General features: G+C 38.2%; 1 protein-coding gene across 3 annotated transcripts in view; it reads right to left on the bottom strand.

Annotated features, from left to right (window-relative positions):
* Positions 1-7,879, bottom strand: part of LOC133459748 (seizure protein 6 homolog) — a 131,658-nt gene extending 123,779 nt beyond the window's left edge. For all 3 annotated transcript variants that reach the window (XR_009784069.1, XM_061740005.1, XM_061740006.1), the window contains exon 1: positions 7,484-7,879. Coding sequence is in view for 2 of the 3 variants with exons in the window: in XM_061740005.1 (XP_061595989.1) it covers positions 7,484-7,571 (88 nt within the window). In the remaining variant the exon portion in view is untranslated. The remainder of the gene's footprint in view (positions 1-7,483) is intronic.
* Positions 7,880-14,747: the final 6,868 nt, after the last annotated feature.

Raw genomic sequence — 14,747 nt, 5'->3', positions numbered from 1 at the left:
CTGGTTGTCAGCAGCGTCACCCAGCAGACAGTTGCACTGCTGGTCCAGCTCTCTGTACTTGACCCCCCTACCCAACTATTCAGACTCTTCAGCAACCCAGAGCCAGTCGTGGCACCCTGTCATGACAATTAACTGCACACACAGCCATATTGTCTTTAAAATCTGAGTGAGTGTGCTTTCTAAGCTCTTAATTCACAGCTCAGATGTTAAATTCGACACCAGTGTTAAGTGCTGTGAAGCTAAAGTGATAACCGGTAGCTATTCACACCATAGACTACAATTCAGCTGTCACTCAAACATGGTCTAAACAACACATACATTTTTGATCTAAAAATATACCTGATGAGGTATATAGTAATCCCTCCTCCGTACAGTTGTTGTGTCTTGTTCCGGGCTATAAAATATTATTTTTGCTGCAAAGATGGATATTTTAACAGTAGGGTCAATGGAGATTGTGTCACTTTCAGAGCAAGTCAAGGAACTGTGCTTTTCTGTACTTCAGCGTCCCCTGCTTGGCTAAAGACTGGCCTTTAAAAGAAAAGGAAAAAACACACAAGGCCATAAGCAATTCACCTTTAAAGATTAACATCTAATGCCAGTGTCTAATATTTAATTTCCCAAAGTTTGGATTCTACAAAACAATTTCAAATTTTCTTTGGCTGTCCACTTCTGTCAACAAAGGATATGTCAATCACGCTTATAAATAATGTCATATGGGATTTTCTCTACATTTATAATGCCAAACGTGTCATGATTAAGTGTTTTTAAAGATATGCTCAAAAACGCTTTAACAGGTCAACACAAAATGATGATTTACTTTCAATAAAATAACATTTTAGGTATAAAACAATGTCATCATCCTGGTAACATTTTGCAATAATTTTGCCATTCAGACATAATGAGTCACATTTCAGTGAACCAGAAGTGAAGACGTTAGGATCCAAAGAGCTGTTAGTATATTTCTGATGTCACTCTGTAAAGGCAAAAAATTACAAACACGTGTTAAGTTAAAGAATACACAATGTCCCAGTCTAGTGTATTACTTTTACTTTTCGTCCACCAGCAAAAAAGCTCCTAAAGGTCACTTCAACATCTGTTACACTCAACTGTTACACGTCAGAAATGCACTGACCACTTTTTTTCCCACTAAAAGCTATAGTCCAGCAGTCAGTGACACGGCTGAACAGTGCTGCAGCTCTCCCCCGCTAAGTAATTCGTTCTTAAGAGCAGGTATTCTTCCTGAAGTCTACTTGCAGCCCTGACAGATGAGAACAACCACAATGAGCCGGCTCTCCATCACAAGGAGAGGCAGAGGCAGACAACAGATGCCTTATAACTGACAGACAATTGTCTGACCACCTAGTTGTTGCTAGCAGTGACAATGTTTCATATTTTGGAGATGGCCGTCAATGTTTTAAGCTTTAAATTATACACAAGGTCCTCTGGGACTGAACTTCAATATCTCTTGGTGGAGAGAACAAGGCTTGCTGTCACATCGTGGGCCTCTGCTCCATGACTGTTTTTGTCTGTTCTGGAGACTTTGCCTCAAAAAACTCTTGGAAATTGGACACTTGATTTGATTTTAGGCGGTGGTTCAAATTATGACATTTTACTGTAATAATTTCCCTGCAAAAGGATGTCTGTGATTTAATGAAGTGAACTGGAAATAAGTAAAGAAAAAAGCCGAAATGTGCATTCAGTAACTTTTTTCCAGGGCCCTGAACACTTTCCTCGCTGGTGTTTGTCTTTGACAATTTTCAATTACTTGCGGAGCCACTATCCCCTTCCTTGATCTATCCACAACATTGTTATCTTTCTCTGCTACTTATAATATGTTTACTCATCCTGATGAATTCAATTACATCTTTTCAGAAGAAATTACTGTGGGGATGGCTCAGGCTGCCAGAGGTCAGCACTAACTGTGAATACTAAAACGACTCCCCCAAACACATTACACAGCCTATTACCTGCTGCTTTCCACACAGTTCTCTCTGACCCAACATATAAGCCTGCACTGCCACAGATGAAATGCTTTCTAGATGGGATCTGGCGTGGAGAAGAGGGGAAGAGAGCCGGAGCTGTCCCCAGGCCTAATCGTTTCAGAGAGCCATCTCCACTGCCGCTGCAAAGCCCGCCACTGCCGATTAGGGAGGTTTATACACAACCAGGCAGGGCGTAAAAGGTGCCGAAAGGAGACTTGGCCTCGTGGAGGCCAACGCAGCTTCTTCGGCTTCCTTTCTTTCTTTTTTTCCCCTTTCATTGGAAGACTGGTAGGATCGATAAGGCACAAGGCCAAAGGCAGAACAGGTATAAAGTAAGCCTGGGATGTAGTGCCTTGACAAAGTGGCAGACATCTCTTCTTTTAGAGTTTTGTGACGGGGGTTACTCCTCACTTGACATGACTTAAATGCAAACGCCTCAACACCAAATAAGCCAGATGCAATTGCTGTAACTTAAACTGTTGCTACTGGAAGTAAGTCTTCCCCCAGGTTTTCCCACTTTGAGAGGGAGCTTTGACAAGTGCTGCATCACAAAGCACCTCCTCCCGATACAAAGGAAACGATTCCCCTTTGCTGAACATACTGGCTGACAAGCTCATTGCAAACATGTTACATTAAATCTCGGAAGAGATGATTGTGTTGAGACAACACGCAGGCTGTTGGAAAAACTTCTCACATAATTATCTGGATGCAGGAACCAATTCCAAGTCAATCCAAACTGTCAGACTGATTAAACAAACCAGATGTGAAATGCTATCAGGAAAAAGCCTTTTCCTGTCCTCTCTCTGAACTCTGTGTATTACACAAACACACACACCACGTGTGTGTGTGTGTGTGTGTGTGTGTGTGTGTGTGTGTGTGTGTGTGTTTGTGTGTGTGTGTGTGTGTGTGTGTGTGTGTGTGTGTGTGTGTGTGTACATATATATACACACACACACACACACTTTATCTTATTGCAAAATAAACTCAAAAGTGACCATGTTTGTGTTTATTATGCACTAGTCTTGTTTGACTTGTTGCATAATTGCCTTATAGTCATAGTGCTGTTGTTGACTTTTTGCATATTTTTATGGTTATTTTGATTGCAATTTTTTCTGTACTATAAAGTACAATCCATTCAAAATATGTGCATAAATATATGAATTTTTCATACATACATTTTTTTGTTGCCAAGTAGTTTTATCATTCATACAACAGGACCAAATGTCTTTTAAAGATGCATTAAACCTCTGAGAAATAGGAAAGTTTCATTTTTTTGTCTATACACAGTATCAGAATTTAACCTTTGAACTGTTGCCCCATTTAAGAGTTGTCAGAGGAGCTGGTTTCTTTTATAATGAACAAAAGGGTATTCTTTCCATGTGGTAAAACGGGCTTTTGTAAAAAAAACATTCTGAGCAAAACAGGGGGAAAATACATAATGATCCTTTTCAAAAATAGTCTTTTCCCCTTGACAAATAAAGCTCCAAACGTTTGAGGAAGGAAATATATGAGGCAATGAGTCAAATTAGGATGCATGGAACATTCACACAGCGCAAGAGAAGCATTTGCACATGAAGAGCTGAAAATGAGTCGCATTCAGCCAAGCTGTGAGCTCCACCTAGGAGGCAGTGAAAGAGACCGAGACAGGCACAGAGAGGGGCTGAGGCAGGCAGGCGCCAAGCCTTGAAGAGGGGCATTCTGGCATAATGACTCTCATTTACCATTGACAGGACTTGGGGAAGTTAAACTAATTATGACAGCACACAGATGCTGAATAGCCCTTGATGAAGTTAATAACTGGCAATCCAGCAAACAGGTGTTGAATGATTTGTGTTACCTCCCCTGGAATTATGGGAAGTTCAGATTTTTCCTGCTCAAAGCAGCAATCAGACCAAAGGAACAGCTCTGCGGTCACAACGTCTTTGTCCTGGCGCATTTACAGTATCAATGGTCGGGAATGACGTCCTCAATCACGGAAGACAGAAAACCACATCTGTGACAATCACAGCTGAGTATAAAAAAAAAGTACTGTCAAAATGATTGTGTGGAAATAAATAAGCTTCATATAACAGGTGTTGATACAAAAGCGCATTACCAAAAAAGCATTTCATTCACAGCAGGGGTTCAGTATCATAGATATTTGTCTGTAGTGAGGTTTAAATATGAATCTCTCCCAACATTAATGTGCTGTAGCTATTTGTCCACAGTACAAAAACTTTGATTTTTAAAGATAGGCAGACATTTTACCCTTTTTCTGTCTTTTGTTGTAAAGCTGTGCCATTTTGTGCCATGAACACAAGTAGATTCTGCATTACATAGGCTTTTAGTGATACCGCATTGGCTGTAGCCTTCTAAGCCACAAATCAAGACCTGCTTAGAGACTGTCCTGTCTGCGACAGTCATTTTACTCTGGGATATCCATAGATGAACAATATACAAAACCCACAATAAATATTCTCAAATGTCAAGGACAGCCACAGGACGCTGTAGTACTCAAACACATTCTGCAAAACAGCCCTTCCTCCATTTCTCAGATCCTTAATACATCAAAGATGACAAAAATAATGTGTATGCAAGAGAGTAACAGACTCCAATATGCCCCACCAGAGCCACCATAAATTCTCCACACCTAAAGGATGTATTATTATTGCTAAAACATTAACTAGGATTGTACATGTATTAATTTTAGGTCTTATGCAATGTATTAATCTTATAATGCTGCTTCATCAAATGACCTCTGCTAATGAGTGTTGATTCAGTTGGTTGAATTTTTAAAGCAATTGCATTTTAATGTAAATGTGCAAAATGAAAATGTCTCCAACATTTTTATATAGAATCGAACTTGATCCAGTAGAGTAATTATGAGCTAACGCTTCCTTAGAATAACACCTTAGACGCTGGAGTGTAAATTCAATTTGTGTCACTCATTGCAAATTCTTGATCTTTACCTCATGCTCTCTTTAAAAGCTTATGAGTATTGATACGCTCTTACCGCTTACAACCACAGGTGAATGCTGTTATTTGGTAATCACATGACTTAAAAAACATAAAAATAGTTCAAATGCACATACATCTTTGTATTCTCACTTTACCAATTTATAAAAATAAATTTACACAAATGAGAAAATGATATGAAATATTCATGAATTAATTTATTTCATACAGTTGTCGTGGGGGAATAGATAATTTCCCATGTTGCAACTGCTGATATGTCACCATATGCAGCATCTGAAACCCTGAGTTGTATGTTTTTAAGACAATGAAAACCTATATTTAGACATGAAAGCGTTAGATTAGAAGAGCGAGGCACATTGCTTATGAGAGGGCTTAAAGAGGAACTAAATTGAAGTCCCTCGGGAAGGACAAAGAATGGGTCTGTCCACTGTAGATCCTTGATGTTTTTGAAGTTAAGATCAATCGATCAAACTGAGAGATTTTAACCAGAATGACCATGTCCTCATTTAGACTCAGACATGACATAACTTTAAGACAACTGTATAAAGCAATTAATTTACAAATAGCCGTCATATGTGGACAGTCGTATACTTCTGCTTTCCATATGTCTCCTTTTTGTAGTTTTTTTTTTAGGAATACTTTTTATTTTTCAAATGATAGAAGTTTATGCTGAATTTTTCTCTGAAGTCCATGATATTTCTATATTTGTACCTTCAGTCATTTCCTTTTCAAGCTTCATCTTGTTTAATATTATAAACAACCCAATTTTAAATCAGAAAATATCAACTACAAAAAAATGCAAATAGCCCATACTTAAGCATATCATCAATAAATCTAACATAATAGTAAACTGATTGACTTCAAACTATATTTGTGCAAAATAATACAATGGTGCAGCACACACAGCAAAGTAATGCACACTTCTCAAAATCTAACAGTGAAATCAAGAGATCAATGTCTATAATCTCTTTTGGGTAACAGACTGAAGCAGTTTCAGGATACCACAAATGAGAGAATAATACTTGTTATAAACTAAAACTCCAATCACTTCTGTGAACAAGTACGCACTCAAATATTCTGACAATAACAATCCATCAAACCCTCAGGGATCAAAAATTAAAATGCCCACCTTGGAGAGTTTACCATCAGTGTGAGTGTTTGCTAGCTGAGCAACAGCACAGAGTTCACTAATGTAAGCCGATAAATGTTATTTTGCTCTAAAAATAATGCTCTTTGCATTTTCCCTGTCCCCTGAGCTTCAACAGGGTACATGCATTCTCGGGATACGTGCGATCGTGACAGGGGAAACTCATAAATGTACACATCTACTTCAGTGTGTTCTGCTATGAAGTGTGTGTGTTTAACACAAGATAATCAAAAATTAAAAAATGTAAATGTCTTCTGGGTGTGCTAGGGTAAACCACAAATATTTTTTGATTGAATCTTTGAGTCCATACAGAGAGACTATCCTGCATTGATGCAGCACCTTTCTCCCCTACTATATATTCAATCAGCTCATGTTTTGTTGAGAGCATAAAATTTTGTTTCAGGCTGCTGTAAAATTGCAGCTCGGTTTTTAGTTGGGCTGAGAGGAAATGCCTGTTCCAGCACAGAGCATGCAAACTCATTTTCACAGTTATTGCATTGTTTAGTAATCAGTTTTCCCTCATAAATGTGCCCATTTTCAACATTAAACAGCTTTAATAAAAGGCTCCATAAAGCAGATGTAAAAATATCCATGTCCAGCTACTTGACAGAGGAGATACATCACTTCCACAGAAGTGTGATAGTAAAACTGTGTAGACAACCTGAAACACAGATGGTCCAACAGAAAGCACAGTTATAATGATGAAGAGAGGACAGAGCCACACAAGGGAAATAATTACGAGGCCTCCGTGCACGAATCCGTCGCCGCTTCCTACTCAACTGTGTCAAACAGCTTGGTCAATAATCTTCTGCAATTCCAGAGGATTAGAGTCTTATTAAGAAGCACCGTCTGTCACGCAGACCTCAGTGCCCAAAACAAGTCACTTCCTCACTATTTAACTCTGGTTTCAATGGTGAGGTAAACATGCAAACACAGCTACATAATTGATCACATCAGGTCAAATTTGTTTGACATTGTTTAGTTTGTCAGTCTTATTAACTTCTCCTCTGCCTGGCTGTTGTTTTGAAGTTGGGATTAACAATATGATGTTATGCATCTCATTCAACTCACTGGCACAGGTCACCATTTGTAACTTGTGATTGGGCATTTCACACATCCCTGTTGTTAAAATTAATAAAAGTAGCGGTTTAAAATGGATTGAAATAATACATGAGAGGAAGCTGTGTAGAGGTCAGCAACTTTCATCCTTGCTTTGCTGTAGTTTGATTTCATTGAGTGGCACACAAAAGACGGATGATAATAATTCACACTTGTAGATCTAAAAGTGAAAGAACCTGATGTCGCTTCCCAACACCGAGCTCTGCCCTCACCTTTAGTTTGGCTGAGGGAAGTACACGGAACAATCCCTACAAAGTGCGTGCACGAGTCAAGTTCTTACCTTGCCCATGGATTTCACCGACGGCAGCCACAAGAAGCAAAACCGAAACAAAGAGAGTCCTAAATTGCCAGTCCTGTCTCACACACATGTCTGCAAAAAGTCGATGTTTTCTCTTCGCGTTGCAACACAGAACGTCCGCGTATTAAAGAATAATACTTCCAGCTTGAGGGGGTGAAACGCGAGGCAAAGGAGAGGGTTTGAGCGTCCGCAAAAAAAAAAAAAACAATGAGATGTCGGGAGGTTGCCTCTTCAGTTCTCGGTGTAAAAACGCTGGAGAATGATCAAGTGAAACGCCGAGGTGCCGGTTTGATTTGGACGCTCGGCTCGGAGCGGGTTCGTGGCTGTGCGGTGTCGGCGCGGGGAGGACAGAAGCAGCTTCAGCACCGCGGACAGCTCCTAGCGTCTGCCACTGGAACCGCCTCCACCAACTTAGTCGAGGAGTTACTCTGCTTTTCTCACTTGCTTACCTTTCAAATGCCTTTTTTTTCTCCCCTACCCCTTCCCTATGTCTGTGTACACTTTCCAAGCAAGCGAATTCCAGTTTATTTCCATCAACACTGCCATAATCAGGTATGTTTGTCCTTGCTGTAAACTTCCATTGAAGACTGGTATTGTGATTTTTTTCAAAAGTGAACATGTGATAACATACATAGCACACAATCAGCTCTGGGAAGCATTATATACATTATAACAGTTCGAAAATAAAAGAGATTTCCATTTTATTTTTATAATGGAATGATGGTATAAAGAAAGGAAACAAAAGGATGGGTATATTGAGTATCATTTTTATAATAATTTAAATAATCCTTTTTTTAACATATGTGTGTGCAGATACATGCATATATGTAAGTGTAAGCATATGTAGTGTACATATGTATGTGGATATGTAATGTGCTCGTATATATGTATGTACATGTACAGATATATGTGTAGGTACGTATGTTAGTACGTAAGTAGTTAGGTATGCATGTAAATATGCATATGTTTTTTGTTGTTGTTAGCTATTATTCATTTGTTGTATTTATTTATATTTATATTCATAAGCCGAGGCTTCAGCCCTGCCCCTTTGGTCGTGACCTAAGTGTACATGCTTGGTGGTGACCAATAGATTTTTTTTCATTCATTCATTCATAATTTATTCCATTACATGTAGTGCAGTGTTTAAAATCTTGCACCACCGTCTTCTGGCAGAAAAAAAACCCCAGCATACTTTTAACTGTACTATCATATTGAGCCAATACCTTAAAAATCAGTTGGGGGGCTTGAACATGCTCAGTATCAGCATTGGAAGGAGAAAGTTAAATTAAACGATGGAGCCCTGCAAAGAAATCCAATTTTTATCATGACCGAGTCTGGCCATATCCTTGTATGCTGTCATCCACACTACTGTTAAATTGCATTGCTTTTCATTTCTGACCTTAATTTCATCACACACCTTTCCTGACAAGTTTTGTGCCCACAGGAGTCAGGACTGCAGCTGAGTGAATTTATTTTATTTATCTATTTTATTTATTTATTTATATTTCTTCAGCTCAATTGTCAGTAAAACTTAGTTCATGCTGTGAATAATAAGCTCGGAGGTAAGATGTTCCTCAGGTGCTGAAAATAATCATGCCATGCTTAGGTCACCTTTTTTTGTCACTTATCCAGGTCCAGCTTATGACTCAGGGCTATATCAGTTTGCCAGTGTGGAGTACATATATATACAGTATATATACAGTATATATATATATATATATATATATATATATATATATATATATATATATATATATATATACCCGGATATTCTTAATGAGTGAAGCTGTGTTCCTAAATTGAGGACAGTGGGTAAACTACGGAGAGATTGCTGCTTGAACTGCCTGAAAAGGCAGTGTATGTTTACTCTCATCACTTTATTACAGTTGTACCTAATAAAGGGCCTTTATTTATTTATATATTTATATATATCCTGTTATTATCTATGTTAGGAACCTTAAGGAATTTAATTATATTCTAGAAAACCCCCCAACTCAGGTTATCAACTTGTAACTGAGCAACAGGGTTCCTTAAACAAATCCTTCAATAACACCTTAATTCACTCATTCACTCTCATGCGAAGGCAGAAAATTGTCCAAATACAAAAAAAGGAAGAAAAAAACACCCCTACAACCACTAATGGATTCTGTTGGATGCCTTTAGCCAACCTTTGACCTCTGTGGTGGGTCTGAGAAAGAAAGTAAATGAAGTATTACATCAGAGGCTGTTGTGACTGCAGTGACTGTAGACTGTACTGACTACAGTACTGAGTACTGTATAACCAATCTCAAACTCTTAGTCATAAAAGTAAATGCCACAAATGATGCTGTCATTCAATAATAATCGCATCGTCTTGTCTGTGTAAGGCTGAAACCTTTGTTTAAAATATGATCGTTTAGATAAGCTTGTATAATTTGTTTTTTCCTCCTCCAGAAGATACAATCTCCCATGTTTATCATTATACCTCCTTTTGTTATCTAGGTCATAGTATCCGGTTATATTAAAAGAGGCTTAATATAGCCTATAAAATCACTGCTATGTACCACATACTGTTAACCCTTTCAGAAACTCCAGCTCAAGTCATGCATGAGCAATAATGTTTCCAAGTTCTATAAGGAAATTATTCCTTTCCACAAAGAAAAGTGGGCAGCAAAATAGCTGAAGTGTTACTTTTCTAGGGGACTTTTCCATATTGTTATCCTACACTCCACCACCTGCCACCTGAACAGAAGAAGAAGCAGCAGGATGACTTGCATTCACATGGAAAATCAGTATCACAATTAGGTTATGTTGGAAAAATTAAGATATTATGTGTGAGAGCAAATTATATTTCATAACGATACCACTAATTATAACAAATGAAATGTGTCTATAGATGGTAAAATGAACTCTTGATTTATCCTTCCATACGTTTAACAGGGTGGGATTTATTCTGTTTTCTCACATTTTTGTCACACCTCTGGGACTCAACAGCCTGGAATAAACTTTTTTTTTTTTTTTTTTTTTTCAAAAATATGAATCTAATTCTCATCAAAAGGAGGCACAGTTTATACTGCTCTTTTTTTCTTCCCACCTCCCTTTTTCCTTTATATGTTGACTTTTCTCTCAGGTTCTGTTTGACTTTGTTTCACTTTGCCTCTCTCCATCTCCTCTACTGCTGCACCAATGTCTCTTTTTCTTCTAAATTTATCTCAGTTTTCCCCCACATCCCCAAGCATGGGCATCACTCCTTGCATCACTCCCATAACTCCCTGTGGCCTGACTCAGAAAAGGCTCTAATAGTGCAACCTTCCCTTTAGTGAAGCTCGATGGAGCCATAAAGCAGCCCTGAGGTTTAGTTGGCAGCCAGATGGTTGCAGCCGAGCTTTCATTCTGCTAATGGGTAGGGGGGCACAGCAGTTAATGAAAATCAGACCCTTGAAATGAAATGACCAATGTCCCAAGGTAATGAGGCACACATTGGCTGCAAGCTTTTACAAGCATTAAGGTAATATTTGATGGCAGGATTATATAACAACATCCTTTGATGACTGTTCATAAGATTGTTAGGGATTTACTGAATATTATACTGTATGTTCAGCTAACAAACACTCCCATTGACTCAAGGCACAGTCCGAGATATTTTGATAGACTGGCTTTGCTAATAGGTGCTTCAACGAAGCAGGTTTGTGCACCAAACGCTATCAATGAGAGTCTACCCACACAGCTTACAAATTAAAGCCCATGTCACAGTCACAGGCTGCAACAATATCACACTAACATTAGTCACAAATGCATGCAGAGCTAATCATCGTGCATTACAATCACCGTTCAACCCATGACCCCTTTCACACAGCAGTCACAATTAGAGTGAAATTGTTCAGTATTCACCATTTTTTACTGCCATTTCTCCTGCATTATGTTGGTCTGGCAGCTGCTGGGAATGAAAAAAGATTTAGTGGTCAGAAATGAGAGAAAATACTGTATCAGACTCTGTGTGTGTGTGCGTGTGTGTGTGTGTGTGTGTAAACGCATACATCAGCACAGTTAGCAGCTGCACATTTCCTCATGTGATGCAACTGATTATTCTTCCTTGCTTTTTGCAGCTTCTTCTTTTTTTCAAAAGTTTTATAGTCTTGAGACATTTACAGGAGTTTCAGAAGAAAATACACAAGTGTAAATTTTTTTTGCATTTGCCTAGATAACATGAATCTGTCTGCTTATTGATTTCCAGAGAGTTTTTCATTGTCTCTTTTTCAATAATTACTGAAACATGATTTATTATTTCCATTCTCTATAGTAAAATGCAGCTATGAAGTTTGCAATTTTCACAAATGTTGATGTCATATGTTTTCACTTATACAAGCACATGCTGACACGCTTGTAATTCATTTTCTCCAGTCAATACAATATAATCACTCACGTAAATGTTTTAAAGTTTGCCTCAACACTGTTCCAAGATTTGTCTTAAGAATACAACATAAGAATACAGATACGTATATATTATAACCTATGGAGTAAACAAAGTAGAGAGCTAAAAAGCTGTTGTTTGTTCCATAATATCTATAAATGCTTTCCCACCATAAAACTAAGACATTTATTTTGAAAGCAGTTCTTAAACAAACATATGCATACTGTGTGGTCTTAAAAGAATTAAATAATTATTTGGCTTTCCATTATTTTCCAATGAAATTGAATGCAAAATTGTTTTTTAATGAAATATAAGTTTCTCTACAATGAGAAAACAGAAGAGAACAAGCTGTTTGAAATGTAAACACCACATAAACAGAACATGTAAAAGCAACAACCCAGCAGAACGTCACTGCAAAAAATGTTGCAGTTTCATAATAACAGCTCAAAAATTGTGCCATGACCTTTTCCTCACCCACCTCCACCTCTGCCATTTTGCAGGTTTCAAAGGGGATGGCCCAAAGTTCAGTGCTGGGACCTATTTTTGTCTAAAGAAATTTTAATATATTCTCTAAATTCAAGTTTCAGTCTTATGCTGATGACATCATCTATTGCTGTTCACTATCCACCATCAACAGCTTTAAACTTTTGCAGTCAGCTTACGGTATTATCCAGTCTTACATGTTAAAATTAAAACCAGAGTTTTAATTTTGACAACCAAATAATTTTGAGACACACCCTTCTTTTGGTTGGTGCGGCTTTTCCTCAATGTGTATATGTATGTATTGCCATATGTATGCAAATATATGCTTGTGCGTATATCTATATGAAAATGTATATGTGTTTATATTAACATGATAAATACCAATATTGCTATAAATATTAGAAAATGACCCATGTGATGTTACATAGTATACATTACTGCATATCGTGTATTGTATAATTTGTACGGAGAGTAAATTACAAAGAGTACAGATATAGTACAGAGTACAGATAATACAGATATAAATACTTGTTTGCCTTTATTGGGGACTGCAAAATATTTATCATTAGTCTATTGGGCAATTAGTCTATTAGTCTACCTGCAACTAATCAGTTCGCCAACATTAGTAGTCATATCCAGTAACTAGTTGTACTGGATACAATATCTGCTTTTTGCAGATGATGTGGTTCTGCTGGCTTCATCAGGCCATGACCTGTAACTCTCACTAGAGCAATTTTCAGCCAAATCCAAGACGATGGTCATCAGGTGGAAACTGACCCATGACTCCGGGTCAAGAATCAGTTCCTGCCCCAAGTGAAGGAGTTCAAGAACCTAGGGATCTTGTTCATGATTGTTAGAAGAATGGAGCTGCAGATCAACAGGTGGACCGGTGCAGCATCCGCAGTGATGCAGACACTGCATCTGTCTGTTGTGTTGAGCTAAACCGAAAGCCTCAATTTTCCAGTTGGTGTGAATTTCCACCCTCACCCATGGTCATGAGCTGTGGGTAGTGACAGAAAAAACAAGATTGCAGATACAAGTGGGAAATGAGTTTCCTCTGCAGGGTATCTCCCTTAGAGATAGGGTGAGACGCTCAATCATCCAGGAGGCGCTCAGAGTAGAGCCGCTGCTCCTCGGCATCGAGAGGAGCCAGGTGAAGGCTCAGGCATCTGTGGAGGATGCCTCCTGTACACCTCTCTGGGAAAGTTTTCCAGGCAGGTCCTATTTAATAGAGACCCAGAGGAAGACATGCTGGACACACTGGAGGTGCTATGTCTCTCAGCTGGACTGGGAACACCTAGAGACCCCCGAGATGAGATGGACAAAGTCACTGGGAGAAGGAAGTCTGGGCTTCCCTGCTTAGGTCACTGCCACCACTACCTGACCCACCCTAAGCAGTAGTATTCATCTGTATATGTAACTGCAGATTTGCACAAATGGGTACGTAGTTATGTGTGTTTATGTGTTCTTCACTGTCCATACATGTCTATATCTAAATTTTATATTTATCACTATGCTGATGACTCGATTATCTCTATCTATTTCTGTTTTAATATGAGAACTAAGAAGTGAAGAGGGCAGATGAATGACACGTTTACTTCGCCCTACACCTACTGTATGTATGCACATGGAAAGTAACATCTGTTGGAAGATTGAAATGGAAATATATTTGATTATCAAAGTATTTACCAACTAGGGCACTAACGATTGATATATATGAAGACAGTTGTAAAAAAAATTATAGTTTCCACAACCCACACGTCTCTGTTATAGTATGGTCATATCCTGTTTATGGGTGTGCCAATTAAATGTTTTAAGGCACTAAGTATCACTGTGCTTTGAGACTTTTTACTGGATGTGGTTGTCTAAAACCTTACATCTGGTATAGAAAACTACTCCCAGGCTAACATTTATCTATAAACACTTCCTGGCTTGGTTCATCTCTATTTGTGTACAAATCTCCAAAGATCCATAAGTAACTGGGCCTTCTGTTTTTGTGATGTTCTCCAACTGTATGTTCCTTGAGTTTGAACTAATTTGGGAAAATAAATAAATATAAACAGATTCAGTTTTGCTGCACCCTCCAAAATGAGTTTAAAACATAATTTCATATTATATTTCAGAAAGTAACAGATTACAAGTTTTCTCATGAGACTGGGCTCAGTTGTCTTTGCAACTTTTATATATTCCTGTAAGCAGCGGTGGCCCGTGATGATGACTGTGCCATGAGAGGAAACTCCTCATGCACCATATCCTTAACCTGTACGTATTACTATTTATTACACGTGCACATACATATTTATCAGTCATCAGGACCAATAGACTGTATTTATAAGTCTTAAATAAAAAAAACAAACCCTTATGAATTAAAAA

The sequence above is a fragment of the Cololabis saira genome, chromosome 14, assembly GCF_033807715.1.
Source record: "Cololabis saira isolate AMF1-May2022 chromosome 14, fColSai1.1, whole genome shotgun sequence".
Taxonomy (NCBI): domain Eukaryota; kingdom Metazoa; phylum Chordata; class Actinopteri; order Beloniformes; family Belonidae; genus Cololabis; species Cololabis saira.
The sequence above is the reverse complement of the archived record's forward strand: the minus strand, read 5'-3'. Positions and strand labels throughout refer to the sequence as shown.